This window comes from Schistosoma mansoni, chromosome 7 (genome assembly GCF_000237925.1).
Source record: "Schistosoma mansoni strain Puerto Rico chromosome 7, complete genome".
Classification (NCBI taxonomy): domain Eukaryota; kingdom Metazoa; phylum Platyhelminthes; class Trematoda; order Strigeidida; family Schistosomatidae; genus Schistosoma; species Schistosoma mansoni.
The window spans coordinates 5,780,314-5,808,260 of record NC_031501.1 but is presented as its reverse complement, the minus strand read 5'-3'; the positions used below and the strand labels follow the sequence as shown (position 1 = coordinate 5,808,260).

The 27,947-nt window shown below is 36.2% G+C and overlaps 2 protein-coding genes across 2 annotated transcripts in view; one reads left to right on the top strand and one right to left on the bottom strand.

Annotated features, from left to right (window-relative positions):
* Positions 1-94: 94 nt before the first annotated feature.
* Smp_198380 (putative eukaryotic translation initiation factor 2c) lies at positions 95-23,737 on the top strand (the record flags this gene model as incomplete). The annotated part of the gene is made up of 13 exons (XM_018798692.1): positions 95-513; positions 1,540-1,663; positions 8,059-8,240; positions 9,662-9,798; positions 10,032-10,166; positions 13,209-13,380; positions 15,022-15,205; positions 15,808-16,064; positions 17,065-17,249; positions 19,441-19,886; positions 20,786-21,069; positions 21,966-22,118; positions 23,734-23,737. 13 exons carry the CDS (start codon positions 95-97, stop codon positions 23,735-23,737), a joined length of 2,682 nt encoding a protein of 893 aa, XP_018653609.1.
* Positions 23,738-26,959: 3,222 nt separating this feature from the next.
* The window catches only part of Smp_140000 (putative tetraspanin-CD63 receptor), a 34,942-nt gene continuing 33,954 nt past the window's right edge, over positions 26,960-27,947 (bottom strand). The window contains exon 9 of the mRNA XM_018798691.1: positions 26,960-27,708. Within this exon, the coding sequence (XP_018653608.1) occupies positions 27,658-27,708 (51 nt within the window). The 3' untranslated portion in view covers positions 26,960-27,657. The remainder of the gene's footprint in view (positions 27,709-27,947) is intronic.

The following is a 27,947-nucleotide window of genomic DNA, read 5'->3' as shown; positions in this document are numbered from 1 at the left end:
TCATTGTCAGTCAAATATAGTCGGACCAATCGGGTGTGGATCTTCAGGCTCCACTGTTAATAATGGTAATCATTCTCTTCCACCTCTCTGTGGGATGGCTCCTAAAATACCCGGGGCTCCGTACGGGATTAGTAATGGACCGACTGAAGTTGTCCATAACGTCAGTAATGGGAGTGCTGCAAACGGTAGTGGCTCCTCTCCTCCTGTTGTAGGTGGTGTTGGAGACGCACCTCCTTTAAGCGTTGGAGGAGCTGGTAGTAGTGCAGGACCAGGAAGTAATAGCAGTGGCTCTGGTGGTGCCGGTGGATCTATTGGAGGGAGCGGAAGTGGACATTCGTCTGCGTCTACTCAACATCTTATACAATTTGAGCCACCTGCTCGACCTGGAAGAGGTTCAGAGGGTCGTTGCATCAGTTTAAGAGCTAACCACTTCGAAATAAGAATGCCTAAAGGATTTCTTCATCATTATGATGTCTCTATCACACCTGAAAAATGTCCAAGACGCGTGAACCGGTAGGTTTATTGTTCGTAACTGTTCTTGTAACATTCCTCTCACATTTCAAATGTTTTCACTTATAATTCGTCTGGAAATTATATTTTGATGTAATTTTAATGTTTGGTTATATTACCTGAGGATATGAGAAAATATTTACTAAAATCGAATTTTGTCCTACTTTAATTCAGTATAAACACTGCCGATTTCTTTGAGGATTAGTGGATTAATGTCAATATTCTCTCCACCTTATAACTAATGATGAATAGTATTTCATGTACAGTACAACTCCAACTGCTCTTGTAAAATATACAGATTTAAATCTTAAAGCAAGCACAGGTTTGCTCTAAGTTGCAGATTAACTCCAGTAATAATTCCAAACAAGTAGATAGACTTGACTTAAAGTTTCCTCTAGTCTGTTGGCCCCCGAATGCCCTGGTACGGTCGAGAGTGGGGAGAGTCAGCACTCCCTCTCCAAATCCTCTCACATGGCCACGCGTATATAGCCTCTGTCACGGAAGTCCTACTCACTGCATTCTCGTGGCATTACTGTTGTTTACAAACTTGAGAGGACGAAAGCGAATGTCCGGCGCTTTAACCGGGTTGGTGGACACGGAAAGTCCACCTAGGGGAGTTGGTAAACCCAGATTCCAAACCAATGGTGCACATGGGCTCCAGTATCCTGAGGGAACAAATGGAGTATGAACCAATTATTGGCCACCTGCTACCATGAGACCGCATATCCTAACGTTGCTCCACTGCCTTGTGGATTAGACCTTTAGGTTGAAGGCTCCGAGTGTGGTCCCTAAGGAAACCATCCGCTTCAGTTTGGGCACCTGGGCAGTATCACATCCCACACACAAATCGAATGACTTGTGTGGTGCACATGTATTCGGTATCCCATTGTAGAATAATAGACTGCAATAAAATATGGTGAACTAGGGTGTAGTGTGTTTCACATGGTAAAAATATCAAAATCTTTTTTTCCGCGATATAATCGTTTTACTTCTATTGAACTCCTCTTTAACATTTCTTTGTATATCAAGTGAAATAATTGAGACTATGGTCAATTCAATGCACTATCAAAAATACTTTTACAATCAGAAACCAGTCTTTGATGGTCGCAGAAATATGTATACTCGTGAGCCACTTCCAATCAGTAAAGAGAAGGTATGTGTGTTTTAACCAGTTTCAATAGAAGTAACAGTAAATTTTATTCCTATGGTCGACTTTGTCGGTAAACTACTGTTATATATTTTTGCAAAACCTGTTTTAGTTATTGGTTTGGCTATGAAACTTAAGTTTTTTCTATAAAGTAAGTTTAATTTGCCAACAAGCAAAATTTACTATCTGTTATGATTTCTCCTATCGCTTAGTGTACTTTGGACGCTACTCCACTCGAAACGCCTCTAAATTAGAGCAAAGTTGAACGGGAACGTAATTATATTCCAAATAAATAAGGTTGACTGGGAAGTGGGAGTCACAGTAAGAAAAAAAACTGGTATATTCATGATTTTTTATATAAGAAGATTCTAGAATCTTCTTCAAGTATCCTCTAGTGTTGATTAGTTAAGAAATAGCCAATTAGCATGCCCAGACAATTCTGCATGGAGTATGGCTTAATCCAACCTATATCCCGCTACCACATCCTCTTTGAGCAGGTTCGTAGGATCTGGTGTTAGGGTCCACCTCCAAGCGCATGAACAATCGTCTTTGTGCCTCATGATATTAGTTGAATTGTTTCTCCATCGATCTGTTTCGTTGAGGCTCAAGAGCTGGCGTCGGACGAATCACATCTAAGTGCGTTCGTATTTCTCTGCCAAGTAAAGCTTCTGCTGGAGAGACCCCGTTAATTGTCAGGATTCGGTGTAGAACGATAGATTAGCAGGAATTTCCTCTAAAATCTCTTCAGTGGTCCGCAACCCTTTTGATGTTTGCAGAGCATTTTTAAATGTACCAACAAAGCGTTCGACTTGATCGTTGGATTGGGGATAGAATGGAGGTGTTCGGACATGGTTGGTTCCGTTCTGTCGACAAATTCAGATGTTAGACGTAAAATGTGTTTAATTGTTGCCAACTATTATTTCTGGAACCCCGAAACGACTAAATAGTTGAAGTAGTTTTCTGACTGTGCAGCTTGCAGTCGAATGTCCCATGAGAATAATTTCTGGCCACTTTCTATATGCATCAACTATCAAAAGGTAAGTTTTTCCATGAAGTGGACCAAGAAAGTACAGGTATATACGCTTTCACGGTGACTGTGGTATTCGCCATGATTGCAGTTCTGCCTTTCGCCGTGCTTTTGTTTCTAATGCGCATTTTATACACGAACGAAATAGCTGTTCCAGTAGGGCGTCTAAATGAGGCTACTGTACATCGTGTTAACACATTCATCCAATTTATTCCAGGATTTCCTGCGTGCAACTGTTCAAGCACTTCTGGTTGAAGCTTCTTTGGGATTACGATACGTTCGGCAAACAAAAGACGGTCATTGATTATTGAGAGAGATTTATTTTTATTTAAACACATAAATATTGGTACAAGGAAGCACCAGATACATACGCGCCATACAAATGTCATTCGATTTGCTTGAGGGCTGTGATACTGCCCAGGTGCCCAAACTGAAGCAGGTGGTTTTCTTAGGGGCCCACACCCGTAGCCTTTGACCGAAAGATCTGATCCACAAGGAAGTGGAGCATCGTGAGGAGATGTAGTCCCATGGTAGCCGGTGACCAACAATTGGTTCATACTCCATTTGTTCCCTCAGGATACTGGAGCCCATGTGCACCATTGGTTTGGAATCTGGGTTTGCCAACTCCCCTAGGTGGACTTTCCGTGTCCACCAACCCGGTTAAAGCGCCTGACATTCGCTTTTGTCCTCTCAACTTCGTAAACAACCCCCCGTTTTCGAGAAGGCAGTGAGTAGGACTTCTCTGGCAGTGGCTGTATATGCGTGGCCATGCGAGAGCATTTCGATAGGGAGGGATGACTCTCTAAACTCTCGACCGTACCAGGGCATTTGGGGGTATTGAGAGAGATAATCTGCGCTGGTAGAACTGCTGAAGCTCTGTGGAGTTGATCTTCGAGTGTCACCCCTCTAGGTGAAACTTTTTAACTTCTTGTAGGACTGAGTTTCGAAGTTTTTCGTTTCTGACTTCATCTGATGACACTGGAGTGTTTTGAATGACATATGCCACTACACTCCGTATTTCTAGATCTATAGTTATGGAGTCAATGATCATATCCTCCGGTTCAGGGTGTTGAACTCCAATCAATCGAGAGAGCGTCGATTTGACCGATAGTATTTGTTGACTGATACTTGATATTGAAGTTATAGCTCAGAAGCATTGACGCCCAGATCTGTAATCTGTTAGCCATATAGACAGAAATTCTTTTCTTAGAACCGAAAATTGCATTTAAAGGTTTATAGTGTCAGTAGAGAAAACGTACGGCCGTAGAGCATTTTATGGAACCTTTTAACAGCGAAAGTGATTGCAAAGTCCTCCTTTTCTATCTGGTCGTAGTTCCACTCGGTTGGGGTGAGTAATCTAGCAGCATGAACAATTTTCTTTTCTGATTTGTCCGGAAACACGTGAGATATCACTACTCCAACTCCATGACTAGAGGCATCATATGCAACAACAATTCCCAAACTGGGATCGAAGTGTATCCAAAAAGCTTTCAGTTGAGCATTGATTTGACTTTATCGAAAGATGCTTGATATTCTGCTGACCATTGCCAAGGTTTGTCTTCTGATAATGATTCATTCAGGAGACCTCTCACTGGATGGATTTCAGGGGGAAACGTGCTGTAATAACTAATCAATCCCATGAAGGAACATCTGTTAGTGCAGGCATCTTCTGAGTGGCTTCTATGTCGGCAGGGTCTGGTCAGCAACCGTTCTGATCTAAGATGAAACCGAGGTATTTGAACGAATGCATGAAGAAGATACACTCTTCTTCACGTAGTTGGAAACTATACCTTATCACTTGGTTATGAACTTGATGTAGTCGATCAGAACGTTCACTGTCTGTAGAACCCCTAACCATGATATCTAAGTAAGCTGCTGTCCCATTATTTGCTGAAAGCTGGCATGTTCGGTCTTGATGTCAAATGTTAGGCGGGTATACTGAAATAACCCTCGATAAGTGTTGATCGTCAGATGCACTCTATAATCATTATCTACTTCCACTTGCATATAGGCATCAGAGAAGTCTATTTTTTAGAAACATGTTACACCATTAAGTTTAGCAAACAGGTCTTCAGGATCTGGTAACGGATACTGATATACATCCAGTGGGGGTGTTTAAATTGGTTGAGAAGTCGGGACATATGCATTTAGTTTCATTGGCCTTCTTATTCACTACGATCGGTGCGAGCCATTAGAAGAAGTTGACTGGTTAGATTACACCAGCTCGTTGTGAACGATTAAGTTCCTAACTGACTGGTTCAAGAGAATCATTTGGTACAGGACGTCTTGGACGAAAAATAGGTTTAGCATCTGGTTTTACTGTCAAATGAGCTTTCACCTTGGTGCAGTGACCAAGGCTATTTTGAAAACTAGGAGCAAATTTCCTCCTTAGCTTTTCTAGCAACCTTTCACCTGTCTTTTTCGTAAGTATCAGGGTGTCCAGTGACGAACACGATACGTTGCAGACACTGTTAATGGCTAAATCCATTATTCCAAGTTTTTCTAGCATATCTAGACCAATAAGATCAAGGTTTAGCGGTTTTGTCAGATAACATGTTCTTTTACAGTTAGTTCCATTGAAGGAAAATTCACAATGTAATTCGCCAACCAGTTTTAGCACTCCTCCCGATGCGTTGTTAGCAGTCTTCTTAGATGGCTTTACTGGCGGTTTCTCAAGCAGGTTATATGTTTTTCTAGACACCAGGGTAATATTGGACTGCGTATCAATTTGAAGACGAGTTGATATCCCGTTATTTTGATAGTAACACACATCCTCCGAATGTTATCTATTTGGAAAGCTGCTACCAGAGAAAGTGATTTAGATTCGGCTAATTTCACCACATATCGGGGACGCTTATGTTTCTTATTGGGCTGAGACATTTATTCTTCTTAGATGGTCAGAATCGTACATAATGCCAATCATCTCATAACCAACATGCGGTCGTTGGTTTGTTACGAGTTGTTTGCAGTGTTCTCAGCTTTTCAAGTCTTAACCTGGTAAAAGCATTGACACTACTGCAGGTTAAATTAAGATTTACCTGTTGAATTAATTCATTGTCGTGTCCGATATTTTGCGTCCGTTTACACTCATCTGTTAGTGTCCTAAGTGTGACGTTTGGGTCTTGATCCAGTCGAGTTAAAACTCTTGTCCTAATCTCAGCACCTTATGTTGACTAGAGAGCTTTGATGAATATTTATTGTTTAAATTGGTCCTCCTTCAATGAGCGTAACTTGAACCGTTCACACGCTGTTGACGATATCTGTTAGGCAACCATAATCATCGGCTTCACGTCTCACCAAATTTAAACAATGATATCGACTACTAAACACCAAATATAATTCACCGAATATCTCAGACAGTCGGGTTACCATCTCCTCGAGCCTGAGCATAGCGTGTATGTTCATTACTTCCCAACTTACGCGTCAACAATCGAGTCTTCCACGTATCATCTTGTTTACATAGTTCTATTCTAAATGTATCTTTCCAACGCTTGAGCTATGTGAGAAAGATATTTTCACTTTCGGGGTCATAATTGAATACTAGGATGCTGCTGGCAACTGCATCACAAGGAGTAGTTGAAATAGCATGTGAATTCGAGTAGTGGATGCTAAACTGTTGCGTCATAGTTTCCAACAACCTCATTTATGCATCAAGTTGTGCTTGCTGTTATTGTAGCATTCGGTTGAGCTGGTCATCTAATATCGGCATCTTGGATGTGTTTTCCTTATACCTCGTTGCTCCTGTTATCTTTCTTACTGTTTAGTACTACTTCACTCGACAAGTCCCCAAGTCAGAACACCAACTAAGTTATTAAGTGATAAAACGACAGTTAACTCTGTAATGCAGGTACATCCAATGGACGAGTTCTGAATAGGACGAAACACGTGTCATGGATTCTGCTGCTGGCCACATTCCATACATTCTATAAAATAATACAGTGGTTCACTTACAGTAATCTGACACTTGTTACAGTGTTCTGTGCATTTTTCTACATTTATTCCATAGCTAGTCGAATGGTCACTCCAAGTTAGTGTTATAACGCTCGGTTTTCCTGTCTACACAAATGGGGCGTTAATTTACCTTAGACGAATATCTACACTAGATACCCTTCCAGAATTTGTTCTACAGGACTTCAACAGAACTCAGATCAAGAACGCGTGACGAGCCTGACTAGGACGCAAGTATATTTCGTAGGCTACTAGTATTCGATCATAGGTGTCTTCGACGCATTGCTCGTATATCCTGGGACCACCGGGTAAGTAATGCAGATGTTAGGAAACGGGTACTAGGTAAGGATGGCAAATCGATTGATGAAGTATTGAAACTTCATCAGTTGAGATGGCTGGGACATGTGTTACGTATGCCCAACCACCGACTGCCCCGACGTGCAATGCTTTATGGTGTAGGAGCAGGTTGGAAGAAAGCTAGGGGCGGCCAGACCAAAACATGGCATAAATCCATGAAGTCGCTGACAAGTGGACTGGGCCGTGTTGGTAGGTGTAGACCACCTGGTTGGGATTCGCGAGATGATAGCAACCGATGGTTAGAGACCTTGAATGACATTTCTCAAAATCGTTTGCAATGGTGAAGGTGCATACACTCTTTGTGTTCTACCAAATTCTAATCTTCTGAATTCTTCATGTCCGTATCCTTTTTCTCTTTCCAAATTTATTTCACCGTATTATACTCCTTCAATAACATCTTCAAACCCTTATCTTTCACATAATACTTATACTCTTACTACTTCTACCAATATGGGATTTGAATCGACAACTTCATCTCTATGCTAATGTGGTATGGCAACTCGAACTGATGTACGTACGTACGAAGTTCTACGTTGTAACTGACTAACTGACAAGTATATTTCCATACCAAAAACTGACAACAGTCACAATCAGAATAAGGGTAGGACAATATATAGCTCATCTGATACCTGTCAGACTATCTACTAGTCTGACTAAGCAAACAATCAATCATTATCTTCCTCGCTCACACATCAGTTAGTAATGTTCACTTATCTTCTTCCTATAGGACTTACTGACATTGCCATAAAGTTCATAATGCTTAAGGTATTATGGTCGTGTTTAGAATTTTTAAAAGTTGTTTAGTAAAACTTAAAATCACCAAGACACTCATTTTGTTAAGCATTCCCAGCTGATAGGCGTGTGTCTTATATTAATCTAATTATTAGTTCTTTGTAATCCAGTTTGTCCCTCGGATTAGATGGTCTCAGTTAAACAGTGTTTCGTCAACAATTTTATCAGTGTTTGGCTTTGCTTGAGACAGCTGTCAAGGCTCCCTTACAATGAACTAACTCATTTTCTTCATGTTTTGGTTGTTAGCAGATTCTTACTACTTTTTATTGCTTCTTAGGTTGAACTGGAAGTTACTCTACCTGGAGAAGGAAAAGACCGAGTTTTTCGTGTTGCCATTAAACATGTTTCGGAAGTCTCTCTTTTCGCCCTGGAAGAAGCTCTCGGTGGTCATAACCGACATATTCCAAATGATGCTGTCATTTCGTTGGATGTTATCATGCGTCATTTACCGAGCATGAGGTAGTACTTTTCCTATTTTTAATTCCATTTTCTCTTTTCGGTAGCATTGTATAGTGTATTTTAGTGTGCTAAAATGTCTTTTTTAGGGTAAAACAATTTTGAACAACTTAAAACGTATTAAGAGCACATCCCTTAAAGTCAGTTGAAAAGTATAGAACCCGGTTCAACAATGGACTAGTTTAAACTTATATACCTTAGCTGCGCACCAACACATATAAGCATTCTTAGCAGTTAAAAATAAAATATGATTTCTTGTTTATTGTGTTTGTGTACTTGCGTCAACTGAGTTAGTTAAAGTATGTGTTGTGAATATCTGGTCTTCACTAACTCTTCGCGAAATCACGACTTGCAATAAAAGTAGATTAGATTAATTATAAAACTGATCAGCTCAGGATATAACCCCAACCTATGAATCATCTAACCTTGGTATAGGACATATTGAAATATTAAAATTTTGGTACTGTAAATCCTTATTTGAAAAATGGAAATCGATCGCCGAGGTGTAGTCCTATTCACTCGATCATAATTGTTGAGCATCCTTTCTAGTTTCTAATTGGTCCTTTCCTCTTCATCGCTTTGGAAACAATTTTAGTGATTTCATCTTCAATTTTCTTATAATCTCATTCTGTTGCGTGATGTGACGACGTAAACTAATGCGGTTCAGTATCATCTGACAGAAATGGATACTGAGTAGTTTTTTGCGTAGGTGTAATAATCATAGGTCATTTAATTAATTTATTCAAACTAACCTACTAGGATGGTTTGGGACTTTGTGACTGATGTTGAACTGTCACAACATATACTAGAGTAAGCCTAGTATGGAGTAGAGACATATGAAACTACAGTATCTGGGTGATTTCCATTTATTAATATTCAGTAGCTTCGAATCAATCACGGGAAAATAGAAATCTATCCACCTTTTATCTCTTTTCGAATTTTTCTATTCTGTAGTGTAGTGTGGATTCCAATCATTGATATTTTTCATTTCGTTGTTTTTATTCAATCATTCTGTGCAAAAAAGTTACTTAATTTTCACGAATAAATCACTATTGTTGAAAGTAACCAAGATATTTACTGCCATTATGAATTGTAAAGTTCATGGGAAATTATTTTCACGTATAGTAAGCTAAAATCTTGGACAGCGAATCATTTTACATATTCCTCTTGTTATGAGGATCCTTTTAATGTTAGTTACAAACACCGGTTATATTTACATAAGTATATATCGGAAGTAGAGGAGTTTTATTATACTGTGTTAAATTTGCCCAGATTCCTAATGACGCCCGTAGTTCAACATTTGTGCGATACAATCCATCATTTATGTTTTGGTTCTACTAGTTCACAGTTATTGAAAGTAAATATTTTGAAAATATATGAAATGCTGACCGTTAATCGTTGAATTTCTTTATTTATATTAATAGCTACACACCAGTTGGTAGATCTTTCTTTCAAAATCCTGATGGATATGAAAATCCTCTCGGTGGGGGTCGAGAAGTGTGGTTTGGTTTTCATCAGAGTGTTCGACCTTCTCAATGGCGTATGATGCTAAATATCGATGGTTAGTTTCGTTTGTTTGGATGAAATTAGTTACGGATTTAACATTATTTATTTATATTTTATCCTTGATGAAATATTTACTTAAGTAGGACAACTCTACAGCTATTAAGTGGTTTTTCTAATTGACTCAATGTTTTAACTCGATCTAAAGGTGATTATTATCATTAATATTGTTTCTTCTGTGTGAATTAAATAAAATTTACTGAATCGCTTTTTTTCCCTCCTAAATTGTAGTATCTGCGACTGCATTCTACAAAGCACAATCTGTTATTGATTTTATGTGCGAAGTATTAGATATATCGGATAAGAATGAACAACGTCGACCGTTAACTGATAGTCAGCGAGTAAAATTTACGAAAGAAATTAAAGGTAGCTTCATTTTTATTTTTTCTATATATTATTTTACTCCGCCTGTAGCCCTGCTGGTCCCAAGTCCGGATAAACAAGGAGGGTTGGGCATGGGGTTAGCAACCCTATCCAGTAGAAAACAATCTAGCTAAAGAAAAATGCGAACCGAAAAAAATCATGCAAACTATTTAAACTCTACCCTGGGAGTTGATGGATCTTCATTTAGGAGAGCTATGACGCCCCATGGTGAAAGCCGAAATTCTTCGGAAACCAAGAGGCCAATGCCCCTTCCAACCAGAGGAACAATCAATATAGGTATATGGAATGTCCGGACAATGTGGGAGACTGGGAGGAACAATTGAGTAGATAAAGAAATGAGGAGATACAATTTGGCGGTTCTCGGAATAAGTGGAACACATTGGACCCAAGCTAAACAGTAACGATAAGCTTCGGGAGAGATGCTGTTGCACTCTGATCGTGAAGAAATTGCTTCGCACACAGGGAGCTGCACTGATGCTGTCCAAAGAAGCATGAAAAGCACCTATGGGATAGAAATTTCGTGAATCCAGAATCATCAAAGCATCCTCCTAAACAAAGAAGGAAGGGATTAAAATGAATGTTATGCACTGTTATGCTCTCATCAATGATAGCAATTAAGAAGATAAAGACTAGTTTTACGAAAGGCTGCAATTAACAACAGCTGAACAAGAACAGAGAAAGTCAAGGCACAGACCGAGTACACAAAAGCAAACAAGAGAATGAAGAGGAGCATTACAGCCGACAGGCAGAAATACGTGGTAGATCTAGCAATGACTGCTGGAAAAGTTGTAACAGAAGGAAATATGAGACAACTATATGATACAACGAAGAAATGAGCAGGGAAATACTGTAAACCAGAGAGACCAGTCAAAGACAAAGAAGGCAAGCCAATCACCGATATTCAAGAACTGAGAAACAGATGGGTAGAACATTTTGAGGAACTCTTAAGTAGACCAGTTCCATTGAATCCACAGGACATCGAAGCAGCACACACAGACCTTCCCATAATTATCACTCCACCAATAATCGAAGAGGTCCTCATGGCCATCAGAAAAATCAAGAATGGGAAAGGAGCAGGACCTGACACCATACCAGCTGAAGCACTGTAGTCAAACATTGAGGTAACTGCAAACATGCTCCATGTTCTATTTAAGAAAATTTGGAAGGAAGAACAAGTTCCGACAGACTGGAAAGAAGGATACCTCATGAAAATACCAAAGAAAGGGACCTGAGCCAATGTGAGAACTTGTAATGGCATTAGTCCTAACCACACGATCCTCGGAGCTGAACATGAGATGATTGAGAAAATTCATATTCAACATTTAACACGGAGAGAAGGTTAGCAATGGTAAACGCGGGAAGAATTGATCGGTATGGCATGGCTCAGCCTTGTAGGTGTGGTCATCCTTGTAACAAATGCCTGTTTACATTACAATGTATTCTATCCCCAACTCAGATGTGTTCTTCAGAAGTGCTAAACATCGTATTGCTGATTGTCACGATACAACGAGTTAGGTATAATAGTAACAAAGATAAATGTACTAATACCGAACTAGACTATAATTCTGCAAACTACAGGGGAATCACACTACTATCGGTACCAGGAAACAATTCCAACAGTGTTGTTGAACCGGATCAAAGATTCATTAGAGACGCCCAGCTAGCTCTGAGATCAACAGACCGGATTCTGTAAGGATCGGTTGTGCGCAGACCAAATCGCGACACTGCGGATCATTGTTGAACAATCAGTTGAATGGAATTGGTCGGTGTACATCAACTTCCTTGACTATGAGAAGGCGCTTGACAATATGTATAAGAGAACCTTATTGAACCTTTTTCTTCGCTATGGTGTGAGTAGCTGAGAAGATCGTCAACACCATAGGGAATTCATACGACGGACTACAGTGCAAAGTCTTGCATGGAGGACAGCTGACAGACTTATTCCAAGTGAGGACATAAGTCAGACAGGGTTGCTTACTGTTTCCCTTTCTCTTCTGGTGGTTAACTGGATTATAAAAGCGACATCTGAGGAAAAGCACGGAATACATTAAACAGATTGAGTGCAACTAGACTATTTGGACTTCGAAGATGATCTAGCTTTTCTATCCCTTGTTATGGAATCTCTCCTCAGGTATTTATATAAGATCGACATATAAGGATAGTGAAAGCTAGAACAGGGGTTTAGCACCCCTATCCCGTAGAAAAGAAGCTAAAAAAACGCTTGCCAGAAAAAAATTAGACCCTTTAATTACTTTATACAGACAAATTGTTCAAAATATATATGAATGGAAGCATAAATAAATGATAAATTATTAACAGTCAGATATGAATTGCTTTGCAGTCTGTCATAATTATCGCAGTGATACTCTTTACACTAAGTATAACGACAATAAATAATAATATTCATTGTAGTGGAAAAATAGACCTAGAGAGAATATAATTCGAAAAGAGTAAGTAAAACCGATTATTGAAGGAGATATTAGTGCTGAAGAGAAGTAAAGAATGAATGGATCTACGCTACACTGACTGATTATAAAGGATAAAGTTTTCAGCCATAAATTATAATTATCTTACCGAGCTGTCGTAATACTTCTAAGGTACATGTAATCAAACTTTACCACCCTATATATGTTTTACAGTTATATAGTAATACAAAGCAGATCACTGTTCAGTATAGTCATCTCTTGATAGATAAACGAACTACTCATTTATACCTCAGCTTGGACAAATCGACTAAATACAGAAAATATATTTGTATTCTTGTTCGGTTTTATATAATTTTGTTTGAAAATAACGATGAATCGTTTATATTCGGTACTCCCACCTGACTATTACCCAGACTACATTTCACAAATTGAGTTAAAATCTGTCATCTAATTATTAAGAACACACATGAATTGAATACGTAATCACATAGATAAAAATGAATTGCAAATTAGCTATAAAGTTTCAAGTGTATACTATTTTCAGTATTTATAGAATTGTATAATTCAATTTCTCGTAATTTTTTTCCTCCACATTAAGGTTTAAAAGTTGAAATCACTCATTGTGGTACAATGCGACGTAAATATCGTGTGTGTAATGTGACACGACGACCTTCTCAAACTCAATCATTCCCTTTACAATTGGATACTGGTGCTACAGTTGAATGTACTGTTGCTAAATACTTTCAAGAACGTTATAATATACGCCTGGAGTGAGGAATATTATTATTTAATTGATATTTTTATGGATTGCATTTGTGATTAGATGTTGTTTTCCAGTGCTTAAATGTTTGTTCGTTGTTTGTCTAATGGTTTCAGTTACAGTTATCTTTTTTAGAGCTGTTACAAATAATTATGTCATGTTGGATGAAAAACCAAAAATGAGTTTAATACAACTTTAACTGCTAGGTATGTGGAAAGTTGCTTCTCAGCATCTTTATGTTGGGGGGAGATCCAAAGTATTCCTCGTAAAAGTTCAGAGGGGCCCTGCGAACGCTGGGCCAGGAGTTTCTCAGAAACATTTAGAAAGTGGAGGGTTGCGTGTCACATTTCTGATTGGATAATTACTCATCCTGCTACTATGTTTAGTAGGGCTCCAGAACCTTCCGGAAGTCAAGGCTATTCGGAATGCTATAAACACCCTCAATTTTCTGTACATAAATTAATCTCGGAGTAAAGCGTTCTCTTCACGCTTGGCTCCTTTTCTCTTGTGTTCAGGTTGTGCAGATTTAGTCTGGGGTTATTAGGCGAGCTTAGAAAACCGATTCAAGCGTTCAGACAGATTTATCACTTTAGCAACAAGAAGTAGTTATACATCCAAAATAATGTATCGATTTTCAATGCTGAATAATTCTTCGGCATGTAATATAGAATGAAATCGGTTTTGTTGAAGAGAAGTTGCCTGAATGGTGGCTGTCCGATACAATTGGATAATGACCGATCTTCATTTCTCATATTGTTAGGAACTGTAGAATTGCAAGATCCCGACTTTAAACACTGAACATTAGGATCTACAAATCAATATATAAACCCTCTGTCGTTAGTTGTCGGCAATCCTTGAACCATTATCTGTAAATAAACAATTTATTCCTATTTCACATCTTAAATTTGAGAAATCTGTTACCAAGGTGTCTTTTTAAAAAATCAGTTTTTTCTCACGAAATCTACAGATTTCCTTTCACAATCATTGTGATTTCCTAACTCCATGTTCGTATTTACAGTAACTTATTCCGCAAAGTTTTACTGATTAATAGCGCAAAAATTTCCACATGCTTCCCACTGTAATCATCATCTGTTAGGTAGCTAACAAAACAGACATCTATTTTTATTTCATTCTCTTAGTTATCTGCTAGTAGTTGAGACTGAAAGTAAATCAGTGTTAGGTGATAGCAGCTTTTCTAAACGAGACTCAATAATCAAGGATATCTCTTGTTCACTTAGCTTTAAACTGCGTATTTGTTTAATTGTTAGTTATAATTCAATTGTCTAAATCAAACTAGGCAAAACAAAGTTTGAGCTCGGGTCTTACTGACTGTATGTTGATTGGTTCAACCAATAAGTTACCACTCAGTTACATATTACTGTTTGGAGCATTGACTTAATGGTTAAGGAATTAACCATTCAACAAATGGGTTCAAGGGTCAAACGCCGCATCTACATTTCGGTTTGGATAATCTAATAGTAAGATTACCTTCCACACAAATAGTGCAGTTCAAAACCAAATACAGAAATCCCGTATTTCTTAGTTAAATTATATCATATTTCAATGTGTCACTACAAATTATTCACTTCTTATTACTTCGTTTTACTATTTGTAAGGTTTTCTCGTTTTCTCAATTTCCTGAAATTTATAGCTACCCTCATTTACCATGCCTTCAAGTTGGTCAAGAACAAAAGCACACGTATTTACCATTAGAGGTTTGTAACATGGTAGCAGGTCAGAGATGTATTAAAAAGTTAACTGATATGCAGACGTCTACTATGATTAAGGCTACAGCTCGTTCAGCTCCCGATCGTGAGAAAGAAATCAATAATCTCGTAAGCCTATTCAATTATAACTATTCTTTTTTTGTTCGTTGTTCCTTATCCTCATGGTTTGTCTGTTTTTTTTAAGTAATGAAAATGTAATTATCCATTTGTAGGTATCGATTTGTTCACATGAATATACGCAGATATTTATATTTGGTATTTTGGCAAACTGGCGAAGTACAATTTTTTTGTTATTTATGTTAAATTAGTGAATACATTTTGTCGTTTGTCTTCCAGTTCGGTTCACGTACACTTAATTTTCATTTACATAAGATTTAGGCAACCCATCGTTACCTTGAAGTATTTTATTCAGTCGTGGAAAATGAACTAGTTGGGTTAAGTATTAAAACCCAATACTTGTATGAACTTTCCTTTTTTAAATAAAAAGTTCACTTTACAGATAACCTGTAGTATATAATGTATAATGTCCTCATACTACTCATATATAGTAAGTAGTGTCTTGGTATTATTCCGTGGTTTTTAGTTTTATGATAGCTGACATGTTCAACATGGGATTTTTTATACTGTCTTGAAGTTTTTAAAAAAGTGTTTTCGGCAAGTTTTTTCTTTCTATTATCTTTAATCAATTTATTCATCAAATAAAAACACAGGTGAAGCGAGCTAATTTCAATGCTGATCCTCATTTACAAATGTTCGGCATTAATGTTAACACACGTATGGCTGAAATTCAAGGTCGAGTCATTCCAGCACCAAAGATCCAGTATGGTGGACGCACTAAAGCCCAAGCTTCTCCACAGCTTGGTGTATGGGATATGCGAGGCAAACAATTCTTTTCAGGTATTGAAATAAAAGTTTGGGCAATCGCTTGTTTTGCACCACAGCGCATCGTTCGTGAAGAATCACTCAGGTTGGTTATTGATTTGTATTATTTAAAAATAACTTATATACATGAATGTGTATTCATTGTTTTCTGACATCTTAAATAAATATTCTCTGATAAGGCTGTCTTCATTGAATTTTGTGCGCCTCATCAAAGCGACCAATTATCTAATTTCTTGTAGAATGCACCTAATAATTACATATCACTAGCTTATTTGGTTAAATGACGTGTAAATCTGTAGTTTCGGTCAGTCAATTAACAAAAAATTTCTAGGTCTAACCTAAGATTTATTCTAATGAAATTAATAACTCCAGTGTGTTGATTTGTCAGTTTAGATTTTCTATCGTCTTTGTAATATGAATCTGTGATATTAGATACTTAGTAAGACAGTTGTTATTAGGTTCTACTTCTTCAGTTTGCAGATTGCTATTGTATACGTATAACAGAAATGGTTACACCTATATTCATTGATTTCTTGCGACAGTCTAGCTTTGATGAATGTAGAATTCAAAGAATACTCTTCTGTTACATAAACCAATACACAAATAGCTTTCTGTGCAACTGCTTAATGCCTTCCCATTTGTGATCGGAATTTATTGATCGATCTAACTACTGTTACTACATTGCGTAGAAGTCATCTAGTCTGACTGATCAAGTTTGGTAAACACGATTTATAACTAGAGTAAGATAATGGTCTATGTGTAGTCCTTATATTATATCTGTAAAAAGCGGAAGGTTTGATCGTGAATAAAAAGATATCATAGATAAGACGTTTAACTTTTTGCCATTAAGTTCTTGCGTCGGATCCTTCTCTGCTTACATCAGTTTAAGGAACCGGGTAGTATTATTAGCCTTTGCGCTTAGAGTGTTGCTTATATCCAAGTATCTGATGAATATGTCAATTATTTACTATAATACTTGTAAATATAATTACTCACTCATAACCTCTTTTCTCAAGGTATTTGATTATTCAGCTGATTTTCGCTCTACTTGTCTCACTTTTTTTCCTTATACCTTGTATGCTTAGACTGTTTACTCTACAACTTCAAAAAATTTCCAATGATGCTGGTATGCCCATTTTAGGACAACCTTGTTTTTGTAAATATGCTACTGGTCAAGATCAAGTTGAACCAATGTTTCGATATTTAAAAAATACTCATGCTGGTTTACAGTTGATTGTAGTTGTTCTTCCTGGGAAAACTCCTGTTTACGGTTCGTTTTTTTCTCTCGTTTTAATTCACTTTTAAATTAATATTTTTATGTTACTTATTTTTACTGGCTAAGTAATACTGAATGTTTTGTGGAAAAAGAAATGTAATTGTAAGAAATAAAATAGAAGATGAAGTTTTGTGATATCAGTCCAGTCAATCGACATCTAAATAATGTACATTCTTTTCTCTGCATATTGCCAGCAACCGCGATATCTCTGGCTGGGCCTTTTGTAAATTGTACAACGAAAGGTTGTACACTTTTCAGAAACGCACCTGAATAGGTTATACAATTAATAGTCATAATGATGTATTAAAACAAAAAAAATTAGATGACTTGTTGAAATATCTAGATGACAGGAACAGGTAGCCCAGATGTTCAAGCAGGCCGCCTTATATCTCCTAGCGAATGTCAACGAAGATTGTATTTATAGTTAACTGAGTATCTTCTGTAGGCTCGTCAAATCGCTTATAAAAATGGAAGGCGGAAATTCTAGCTTTGAGATGAGTATCGGTTATTTCTGACAATCAGGTACATCACTTTAGAGTTATGAATTGGAAGTATACGATAAACAGGAACTGAAATCTCAGTGGTAAAATTACACTATACTGACGACCTTAAGCGATTAACGAAAAATAGTTAACCAGTATGCAGCTTCCGTGTCAGAGCTCTAAGACACATAAAAATTAGGAGTTTCAACTCCATGAATAGATTTAGTGGTGCTAAGTACCCATCATTTAGGTTGGAAATTACAGTCATATAATCCAGCTAGACCATAATCCCTAGCCTTATGTCCTTTTAAACCTAACTTCTAAACCTAAATCTTCTTGACCCTAGTTCCTGAATCCTAACATACTGATGTTAACAGCTATCATCCAATCCTTTCGAAATACGAGATATGAAAATCACGAGTTCCAGGAGCAAAATATTCGCATTAGCGTTCTAGATTCGTGCATCCGAAAATCTTAAGTTTCATTAGTCGCTCAAGGCCGTCAGTATAATATAGTTTTACAACTTCAGTCTTTTCACTCTCTATACAACTATTCTAGTTATTAACTGATAACGATAGTATTTTATCCTCAAGTTGGACAACTATTATACTTCTAATCGTGCATTAGTCTTTTTTAATGCCCAACCCATCACATTTATGTACACAGCGCTAAAAGATATTTCTCACACGATAGTATGTAGACACTTTGAAGAGAGAAATTGGGAGGTAATATCTTAACTGACCTGTGCTATGCTAAAGAGGCTAAATGGATAATTTACTCATGAAACTCAATGTCATATTTCTACTGAATATATTTTGAAAGACCGATACATTAACCCTATTGAATAAATATTATATATTAGGGAAACCATGATTCTATCATTTACAGAATATTCAACCATCATTATGTAAACCTCAATTACTTACCAAGCAACAGGTAATTAATTTAAGATGAAATTGAAGATCATAGAACATGGTCGTTGTGGATTCCTCCCTGCCCGTTTTGCCGAAAGTAATTTTTTAAAAATTTCGTCTCAAGTTTGTCAGTCCGTACGAAAAGTTAAAGAATATCTCAGCGATATAGTCATTTTTTCTTAGTTTCAGCCTTGACCGATAATATTATATATCGAGGAGCGTTTTGAGAACTGTTTGATTGCTAAAGGCCGTTTGAAATACTTACTAACTTGCTATTCGTTCCCTACAATTTTGATTTAGCGCTTTCTCGCCTTAATCTCCTCACTATACACCCTTTGTCTTTAATACTATTAATTATCATTTTGCCTCAGTGATTTGTTGGTGCCTTAATGTGCCACTTTCACCTTACTTTCAGCGAAACTGTAAATATATTCGACACCATATTGCTCAATCTTATCAGTATTATTTAGTATCTCAACTAAGTCACAGGTTTTTGTGTTTGGTTTAATTGGGACTAATAAAGTTGGTAGGCAGTTATATTTATTTTTCAAGGTGACCAGCGTTGGTTTTTTTGTATCGCAATGCATATCGAACGGATATGGAGGATTGTATAATATTTTACGCCACATACGCGTAAGCTATTAGCACGGGTGTTTAAAGATGAATTTGTGTATATGTACTATTAGGATAGCCACTGACAACATTGACTGCGTGTATATCATTTCGATTTTCTGTAAAGATTCACATTGTTATATCATTTACGATGTTCTGTGTGTTCTTTTATTTTAGCTGAGGTCAAGCGCGTTGGTGATATTATGTTTGGTCTTGCAACACAATGTGTTCAGTCGAAAAATGTGAATAAAACATCACCTCAGACACTCTCTAATCTTTGTCTTAAGATCAATGTTAAATTAGGCGGTATCAATTCCATTATCGTACCAAGCGTCCGACCTGCTGTTTTCCGTGAACCAGTTATCTTTCTTGGTGCAGATGTTACGCACCCTCCAGCTGGTGATAAAACTAAACCAAGTATTGCTGCCGTTGTTGCTAGCATGGACGCACATCCAAGCCGTTATTCAGCTACTGTACGTGTTCAATCGCATCGTCAAGAAATTATACATGATTTATATCCAATGGTTAGAGATTTGTTACTGCAATTCTATCGAGCTACTCGTTTCAAACCAACACGTATTATTTACTATCGAGATGGTGTTGGTGAAGGCCAATTTTTAAATGTAAGCCCCTATCCAAGTTATATTACTCTTTTCATTTGACAACCTAGGATATGATTGTACATTTATACTTATATTTTAATTCGAATCAGCTAATGTTCTGACATTGAAGGTCTCATAAATGTATAACCACTGGACATCAATAACTGCATACTATCCTGATATGATATATCATGTAGTTACCCAGTATTTAAACCTGAATACGTTGTTTAATGGCACCTTTGTCATATCTTTTGTTAATCCTAAAGGGCTTGAGAATGGTGCTCCATCAATTTTTATACTTTTCATCTCCCTTAGAATGTTTGTTGACATACATTTATCCCAATCCTAAGTTTTACAGCTTCCTTATATTAGGTTTTTAAAGATCCATCCATTTAGTATTACTCCTACCTGATAACTCTTTGGGTTTCTGATTATATCAAATTAAGTTTCTTCAAGATGTAACTCAGTAAATATTTAAACTGTTCTAACTTCCAATATCAACGAATTGAAGACTGTATACACTCTGGTCAACGAATTACCACAGAATTTTATCCATCTATTCATATTCGTCTAACATACAGAATTCAACCTACTAAAGAAAGCATTATGTTCAGCAAGGAACTATGGGAAAGGAGAGCAGCTGGCAATATAATCAAATGTCATAAGGTTGCTATACTTATGTGGGATCCGTAACTTAATGAGTTCTGAAAATTTCTTCTCTCAAACTACTGGATAGTTTGTTGTAGGTCGATAACTGTTAGGAACCAAAGAAACAGTAGGTTTGTACATGATGGGTTGTATACAAATATGTTTATTTGTTTGTAATAATTTCTCTAGAGTGTATTTTAGTTTGCAGTCAAGTTTTACCCATCCATCTATTATCTTATTTTACACTGTTGAACAACTTTTGTGTCTCTTAGGTTTTAAATCATGAACTCCGTGCTATTCGTGAAGCATGTGTCAAATTAGAATTAGGCTATCAGCCTGGTATTACTTTCATTGTTGTGCAAAAGCGGCATCATACACGTCTATTTTGTGCTGACAAAAAAGATCAGATGGGTAAATCTGGGAATATACCTGCTGGAACAACAGTTGATCAAGTTATTACTCACCCAACGGAATTCGATTTCTATTTGTGTAGTCATGCAGGTATTCAAGGCACTTCGCGACCTAGTCATTACCATGTATTATGGGACGACAATAGGTTAGTTTCCTGCATTTTTCCCGGTTCATTCAATGATTCGAATTGTATATGATTTAAAAGAAAAATTTATTTTCTTCCATAAATATACGAATTGGCAGGCTTACCTGTTAGATTTGCTAATAATGGGCATCGTTAAGTTCTGGAATTTCATGAAATGATAAAATCTGTTTAAAAAGATAACTCTGATGAAAACATCTATTTACAAATGCATTAAGCGTTTCGATGATGTTCATAAAGGCTTTTAGAATGATGAGAAGGTAGGACGATCGTTGACCTGTTGTGTTGATCCAAAAAATCCTAAGTATCCAGTGTCTTGTGTTTACCGATCACTGATTAATTGTCCGAGTGATTACTAATGAACACAGTTATACCAATGCATTTTAGGTTGGTAAAATTATGTGACGATGAGATAGTTCTCAAGTCTGACTTCTATGAACAATCGAAACTGAGCTGGGTCAGGTGTATTACTATGTATTAGACAGGTATTTCAAAAACCATACCTTAAATTTTATAAAATTAAGTTTTCATGCTTTTAATAAAAATAATAAAGTTTTTTCTTCAATTGTTAGACCTCAGAACATATATAATTGTTGACTATGTTAAATCTCCAAAGAACTACTCACTTACTGGTTGTAGTGTAAATTTAACTTTCTATTTTCTTTTCACTACCACGAGAGTTGTCCTTCATTTCTGTCACGATTAAAACGATTTTCTTTCTGTATGAACAGTTGCTCATTCAGTACGCTAGTTTTTGTCATACTTTCAAGTTCATTTAATACAACTGTTTATACACATATGGTATTTGCTTAAGTCATATACAGATTTGTTGATCGTCTTTATATTATTGTTATTGTTGTCTTTCATTTTGTGGTTTCTTCTTTTTTCTTTGTAAATAGATTTAGTGCTGATGATATACAAAATCTAACTTATCAATTATGTCATACATATGTACGTTGTACTCGTTCTGTGTCAATCCCTGCTCCAGCTTATTATGCACATTTAGTTGCATTTCGAGCACGATATCATTTAGTTGAGAAAGAAATAGATAGGTTAGTTTAAAAATGATCTGATTTCATCATGACTATTTCATTGATTTGATTAGTTACGTTTAATCCCTGTGGTTACATTATTTCCTTATATAAAACTGTTTAAATGCTTATTTATTTTATGAAATCTCTTAATACCGCTGCTTGTGATGACCAGCTTGGAGCAACATAAATTCTGTCATTAACGGTTTATCTATTCAATATTAACTGGAGTTCTGTTATAGGGCTAAGAAGGAGTACGTTACTATTAAGACTGATACTTTTAACTTTTTTTCATCTTCAGTAAAAAGTCATCGCTGGAATTGCTTGCTACTTATGAGAGAAACTTTACTACCTCCATACTCCAATACAGTCGACAGTACGACTTCGTCCTCAGACCTTGAATTGATGTGATAAAGCCTCAAAAATGCAGTTGTCTTAGCTCGATTGGCTTTTCACTACAGACCATCTCGTCGGAATCGTCAAAGCATTAACTTCAATCAAGAGTGCTGTTCGTGTCATCTTAAAAAGATAAATATTTTCTGTTTGCTCATACTGTAGTTTATGCTGGCTCATCAGTTCGATTAGACTTTAATTCGCTTGACATAGTAGCTCAAATATTTTGAAATGCAAAACAAGATATCGGTTAAGGGCTTCGGCTCGAGACTGGTAGGTCCTGGGTTCGAATATCGCGAGAACGGGTTCGTGGATGCGCACTACTGAGGAGTCCCATAATAGGACGAAACGGCCGTCCAGTGCTTCCACGTTTTCGATGGTGGTCTAGCTTCAATTGACTCATGATTTCAACTTTGAAAAATACTGAAATCTCCACAAATCCCCTTCTGAAAACAAGATAAGTTACACATGGATTTCTTCTAGAGAGACTCAGAAGATATGAAGCAAGAACGATTAAAATAAATTATCATTATTTAATACTTAAACTCCATGTCAAGTCACTAAATTACTCACTATACTGATCAAAATATTTCACTCGTTCTGCTTGTGTTAATGGGTGAATGAAGAGACCTTTCTGGGTGCTACCATAACATTTATTCTTGTCAAAACAGTGATTTTTAGTAGTCAGAAAATCAGACATAATCGACTAAAATACTAACAGGTTATGCGTAGTCGACAACAGTCTTTAGCCTACAGATCATTATTGAGTATTAATGGTTTATCAATTTAGTTTCGCATATATCTCGAATTTAAAGTCAAACACTTAGAATATGAATATCAATTCTCTCCATAGCCTAAATGGTTCACTTTAAACTTCACAAAACTTGATTATTGTGTTTCACTCAATAGCTCAACGGGATTATATATCGCTAGTCCTCCAGTAATGTCTATTGTTTCTTATTTTCATTTACTACTGTACAATCTGCTTTGCGTACTTAATTAATAAGTACATGAATAACAGATTTTTCCTTATTCATCATATCATATCAATACAGGCAGTAATAATGTCATAGATTTATACACGTCTGTCCCCACCTCCCCACTCATTCCTATTATTATATCATAGCTACTGTATGTGACATATATGTAACTATTTACATTCGTTTAATTTTTGAGATTATTTTTGTTAGTATCTTGTATTATAGCGCCGATTACAACAATTTTTCGTTTTTATTTTTTAGTGGTGAAGGTAGTCAAAAATCAGGCAATTCAGATGAACGTACACCTACGGCAATGATGAGGGCTGTTACAGTTCATCCGGAAACCTTAAGAGTCATGTACTTTGCCTAATGTTTACACATGTCAAACTGTGAAATCCCCCTCCCCCAAAAAATTAGCTCTCATTCACATTGTCTTTGCTAAAACAAACAAGACAGTCAAGGCAAACACAACTGACCTACAACAACCACCTCTCAGTTGGCAGCTGTAAAATGCATTGTCATTTGTGTGTATCTTTCAGGTTGCTTATTTTTTCTTTCAATTTGCATTTCTGAATACGATGTGTTTTTATTTACTTCTCTCCTTATGTGCCAACCACTACTACTTTCTTCTTTTTGTCTAATGGGAGGACCATTATAGTCTTCTTCTTTCATTGTAATGCTTTATCAAATAATCGTAGCAATAAGAACTATTATCATTATTATCTGCTTTCGTCTTAACTTCTTTGTTTCCTATGGGCTGTGTTTTAATAATCAACGTTGCCTACTAGTACTGGTCGTTATAATTGCCAGTAGATTGATAAATACTACTACTAATGATAATAATAATACATTTTTGTACAGTACATATGCATTAATTCATGTATTATTATTATTATTAAAGACGTTAATTATAAGTGCTACTATCACTATTACTACTATCATTATTACTTGTATGTACCGTTTAATATAGTGTTGTTGTACTTACTTACACTCACCACGCTATGAATATATTTACATACTTTTTTTCCCTCTTTGTTCACAACTCCAAATATTCTCATTTTCTTTGAGCACCGTCTTTTTCTCTTCAAATTAATATGTCCATAATAATTGACAGTGCTGATGTTGATGATAAATGATCGTTATCACTTATATTTCTTTCAACTATCCCAATAAATAAAAAGGGAATTATACATTCATTCTCTTAACTATTTTATTGCATTCTATAAATATTTGAAAAAAATAATAATAAACATATATATTATAGAATAATAATAAATGTTAATTTTTTTTTGTTATTTCCTCCTCTCCATTGTCAATTCGGGTTAATGGTATCAAGTGTAGTGTAGACATTTTGATTCTAAGTCATTAGTTAATAATGTTATGATTGTTTGTTTGTTTTTCAGAAGAAGAAAACGACGACAACTTAAGTGCATACATTTAGTATGATCGAAGCACTAATCTTCCATTTATTGGATTATAAAGCGAAATCTTCAACTACCGTAGTCTGAATAATATCAGCCTTTATAGCAACCATATGCCTTATACCCTAGTAGATTGAAATTAATGAGTAATCGATTGAAAACCTCATAGAACAAAGGGAATTGGTTATATAATTGAAGAATAAATAAGTCATAGATATCGCAGACATCAGTGCTCATAGAGATAAAATGTTTGACTGTATTTTTGTTGAGTTCATTAGTGACATTAGAATAAATGAAGATTATGTGTTATGAATATGTCTACATTGAAAGTCAATTTAGATTTTGATTCAATGAGTTCAGTCAGTCATCCATCTATAACATAGGATCAGGCACATATATGCATCGCTCCAAGTTGCCATACCTCATTAGCACAACAAGATGAACACCAAATTCATAGAGGTAGTTTCTTTAATGGTATTAATATATAAAAGAAAGATTGTGTATAAGGATATAGTATAGGGAGGAAGAATTACTTCGTAGAAAGAAAGGCATAAGGTGATTTTAATCTCACGGTCTAAGGGAAGAAAAATGTGTATACACCTACACCATTGTGATAGATTCTGAGTCATGTCACCCAGAGTCTCCAACCACTCGTTACGATAGTCGCATGGGTAGGCAGCATCTCTGACATTCTGACTGCCGTCACACCTCTATACAGTCGTTAGTACAACTTCGCTCCCAGACCTTGGGTTTGCTGCTTTTGGTCTTATCGCTCTTCAGTCGACCTGCCTGGCATGGTAGGACCTTGAGGAACGATTGTTCCGGTCAATGTAGGGCAAACGGTTCATCACGATAAGCAAACCTGATCACTACATCAAGGTGGCAGCAACGGTATGGTTGATTGTGTTCGTCATGACACGTTGCTCAGATGCCGTTCAACACTTCCTAACACCCTTTAGTCAAATAGGTACTTAAATTTAATTGTACAACCTCCATTTATGCATTAACACATCAAATTATCATGGTTCAATGTTTTTATAAACTATCATTTGATAACTTTTCTAAGAATTATTTTTTGCAAGAATTGAATATTGATGCAGTGAAGAGACTTCCTGATGACGAACTCATATTTATACCTACGTTAGAGAAATCACCCAGTGCTCAAAGTACTCGACTATCAACCAGTAGATTTCAGTTTTAGATGTCACTTCACTTACATAAACTTGAACAGTTGCGTATTATCAATACCACTCATATAAAAACTTAATAAATGCATTACATCAAGTTATTTGTTCTGTATAAGGACTTCTCTTTTTCATTTTGCATATTTCTCTGATACTTAAATTCAGTAAGTGGATATAACTTTTTTTCTTCTTCAAGAGGTTAGAATAAACAATTTATGAATCGTACATTTTTCATATGGATTCACTGTTAATTGATCCTCCATTGAGGAAGTGATAGATTGAGTTCAATTCCAGATTTAATATGAAGTTCATCGATGAGTTTCATATTGAGTTGAAGAAATGCGGTTACCTATTTAAGTCCTTAAATAGTTTTGTCAGAAAAACTGGTAGTTATTTAAAAAAATTTCATTCTTTTCATTTTCATAGTTGAAATCATTAGTCAATTGTAGCTAGACCACCATGGAAAACCTGGAAGCACTGGACGGCCGTTTCGTCCTATTATGGGACTCCTCAGCAGTGCGTATCCACGATCCATTTTATTCTGCGATATATACATATGTATTTTCCTGTATTTTGGTTGTGTTTATCACTTCAATCCCTCGTTTGCGAGAAGGCAGTGAGTAGGACTTGTCTGGCAGAGGCTATATACGCGTGGCCATGTGAGAGCATTTCGATAGGGATAGCGAACTCTCCCTACTCTCGGCCGTACCAGGGCATTCTGAATTCCACTATTATGATGGAGTTTTCTTCTCTGGCCTAGATAGTTTGGTCGTGGAGCTTTCATCATCCTTCTGAACATCATCATCTCCACAAACTTCGGACAGAATCCCATTATTATATTTCAAGTATACATTATAAAAAAAAACAAAATATCAAAATTATTTCATATTCAAATGTCTATTTATTTATCAATTGCTTACATAAATATTTAGTTAGTAACAAACTTTTTTTCCCATTACCCGTCACCATAAAGAGGGAATATATAGATATATGTAATGAAGAACAAGTAACCTTATTACATATATTGTATTGAATACAACAACATTATCAATAAGGGGTGAATTGTTTGTTTGTTTTTATTTATGTAATAAATAATAATAATAGTCATATAAATTACATCCATTGGATTTAAACATGATCAAAGTACAATAACTAATGGTAGTATGAATTGATGAAAAGAAACATTGTTGATTACTTAATATTATATAATGTGTATAATGATTATGCTAACAGCAGTGATACAAAGAATAATAATGATAATAATAATAATAATGGTTATAAAAAAACGTCATATTAAGAGATTGGAAGTGTGAAAAGTTAACCTGTCAACTATATCCACACACACACACACACATACATACATACATAAAGGGCATAGATGTATACACCAACTATGCAAAGGCATTATATTTATTTTGTTTTAAAGGCGAAGTTCAACAAAAGAGATCACTTTTTATTTGAGTATTTAACTCTTAACCGAGTATAGACAAACAACGGATGATAATTTTTTAAACAAACTGTAATCAATTGAACATTGAATTCCATTTTATTTAATATTGTTTTCGTCAGTTTGTTTGTTTGTTCAGATAACATCAATATAAATGGTTAAAAGTGTGAATATAACAACGAGCAACTGGAGAAAAAGATTAGAGAAAACAAATATTTAATGTTTTAATATAATTTTAGAGGATCATTGAAAAAAAAATTATATATAGTTGAGATCATGAGTCAAGTGAAGTTAGACCACCATGGAAAACCTGGAAGCTTCGGACGGCCGTTTCGTCCTATTGTGAGAATCCTCAGCAGTGCGCATCCACGATCTCACCTCTCGAGATTCGAACCCAGGACCTATCAGTCTCGGTTAAGTGCTCT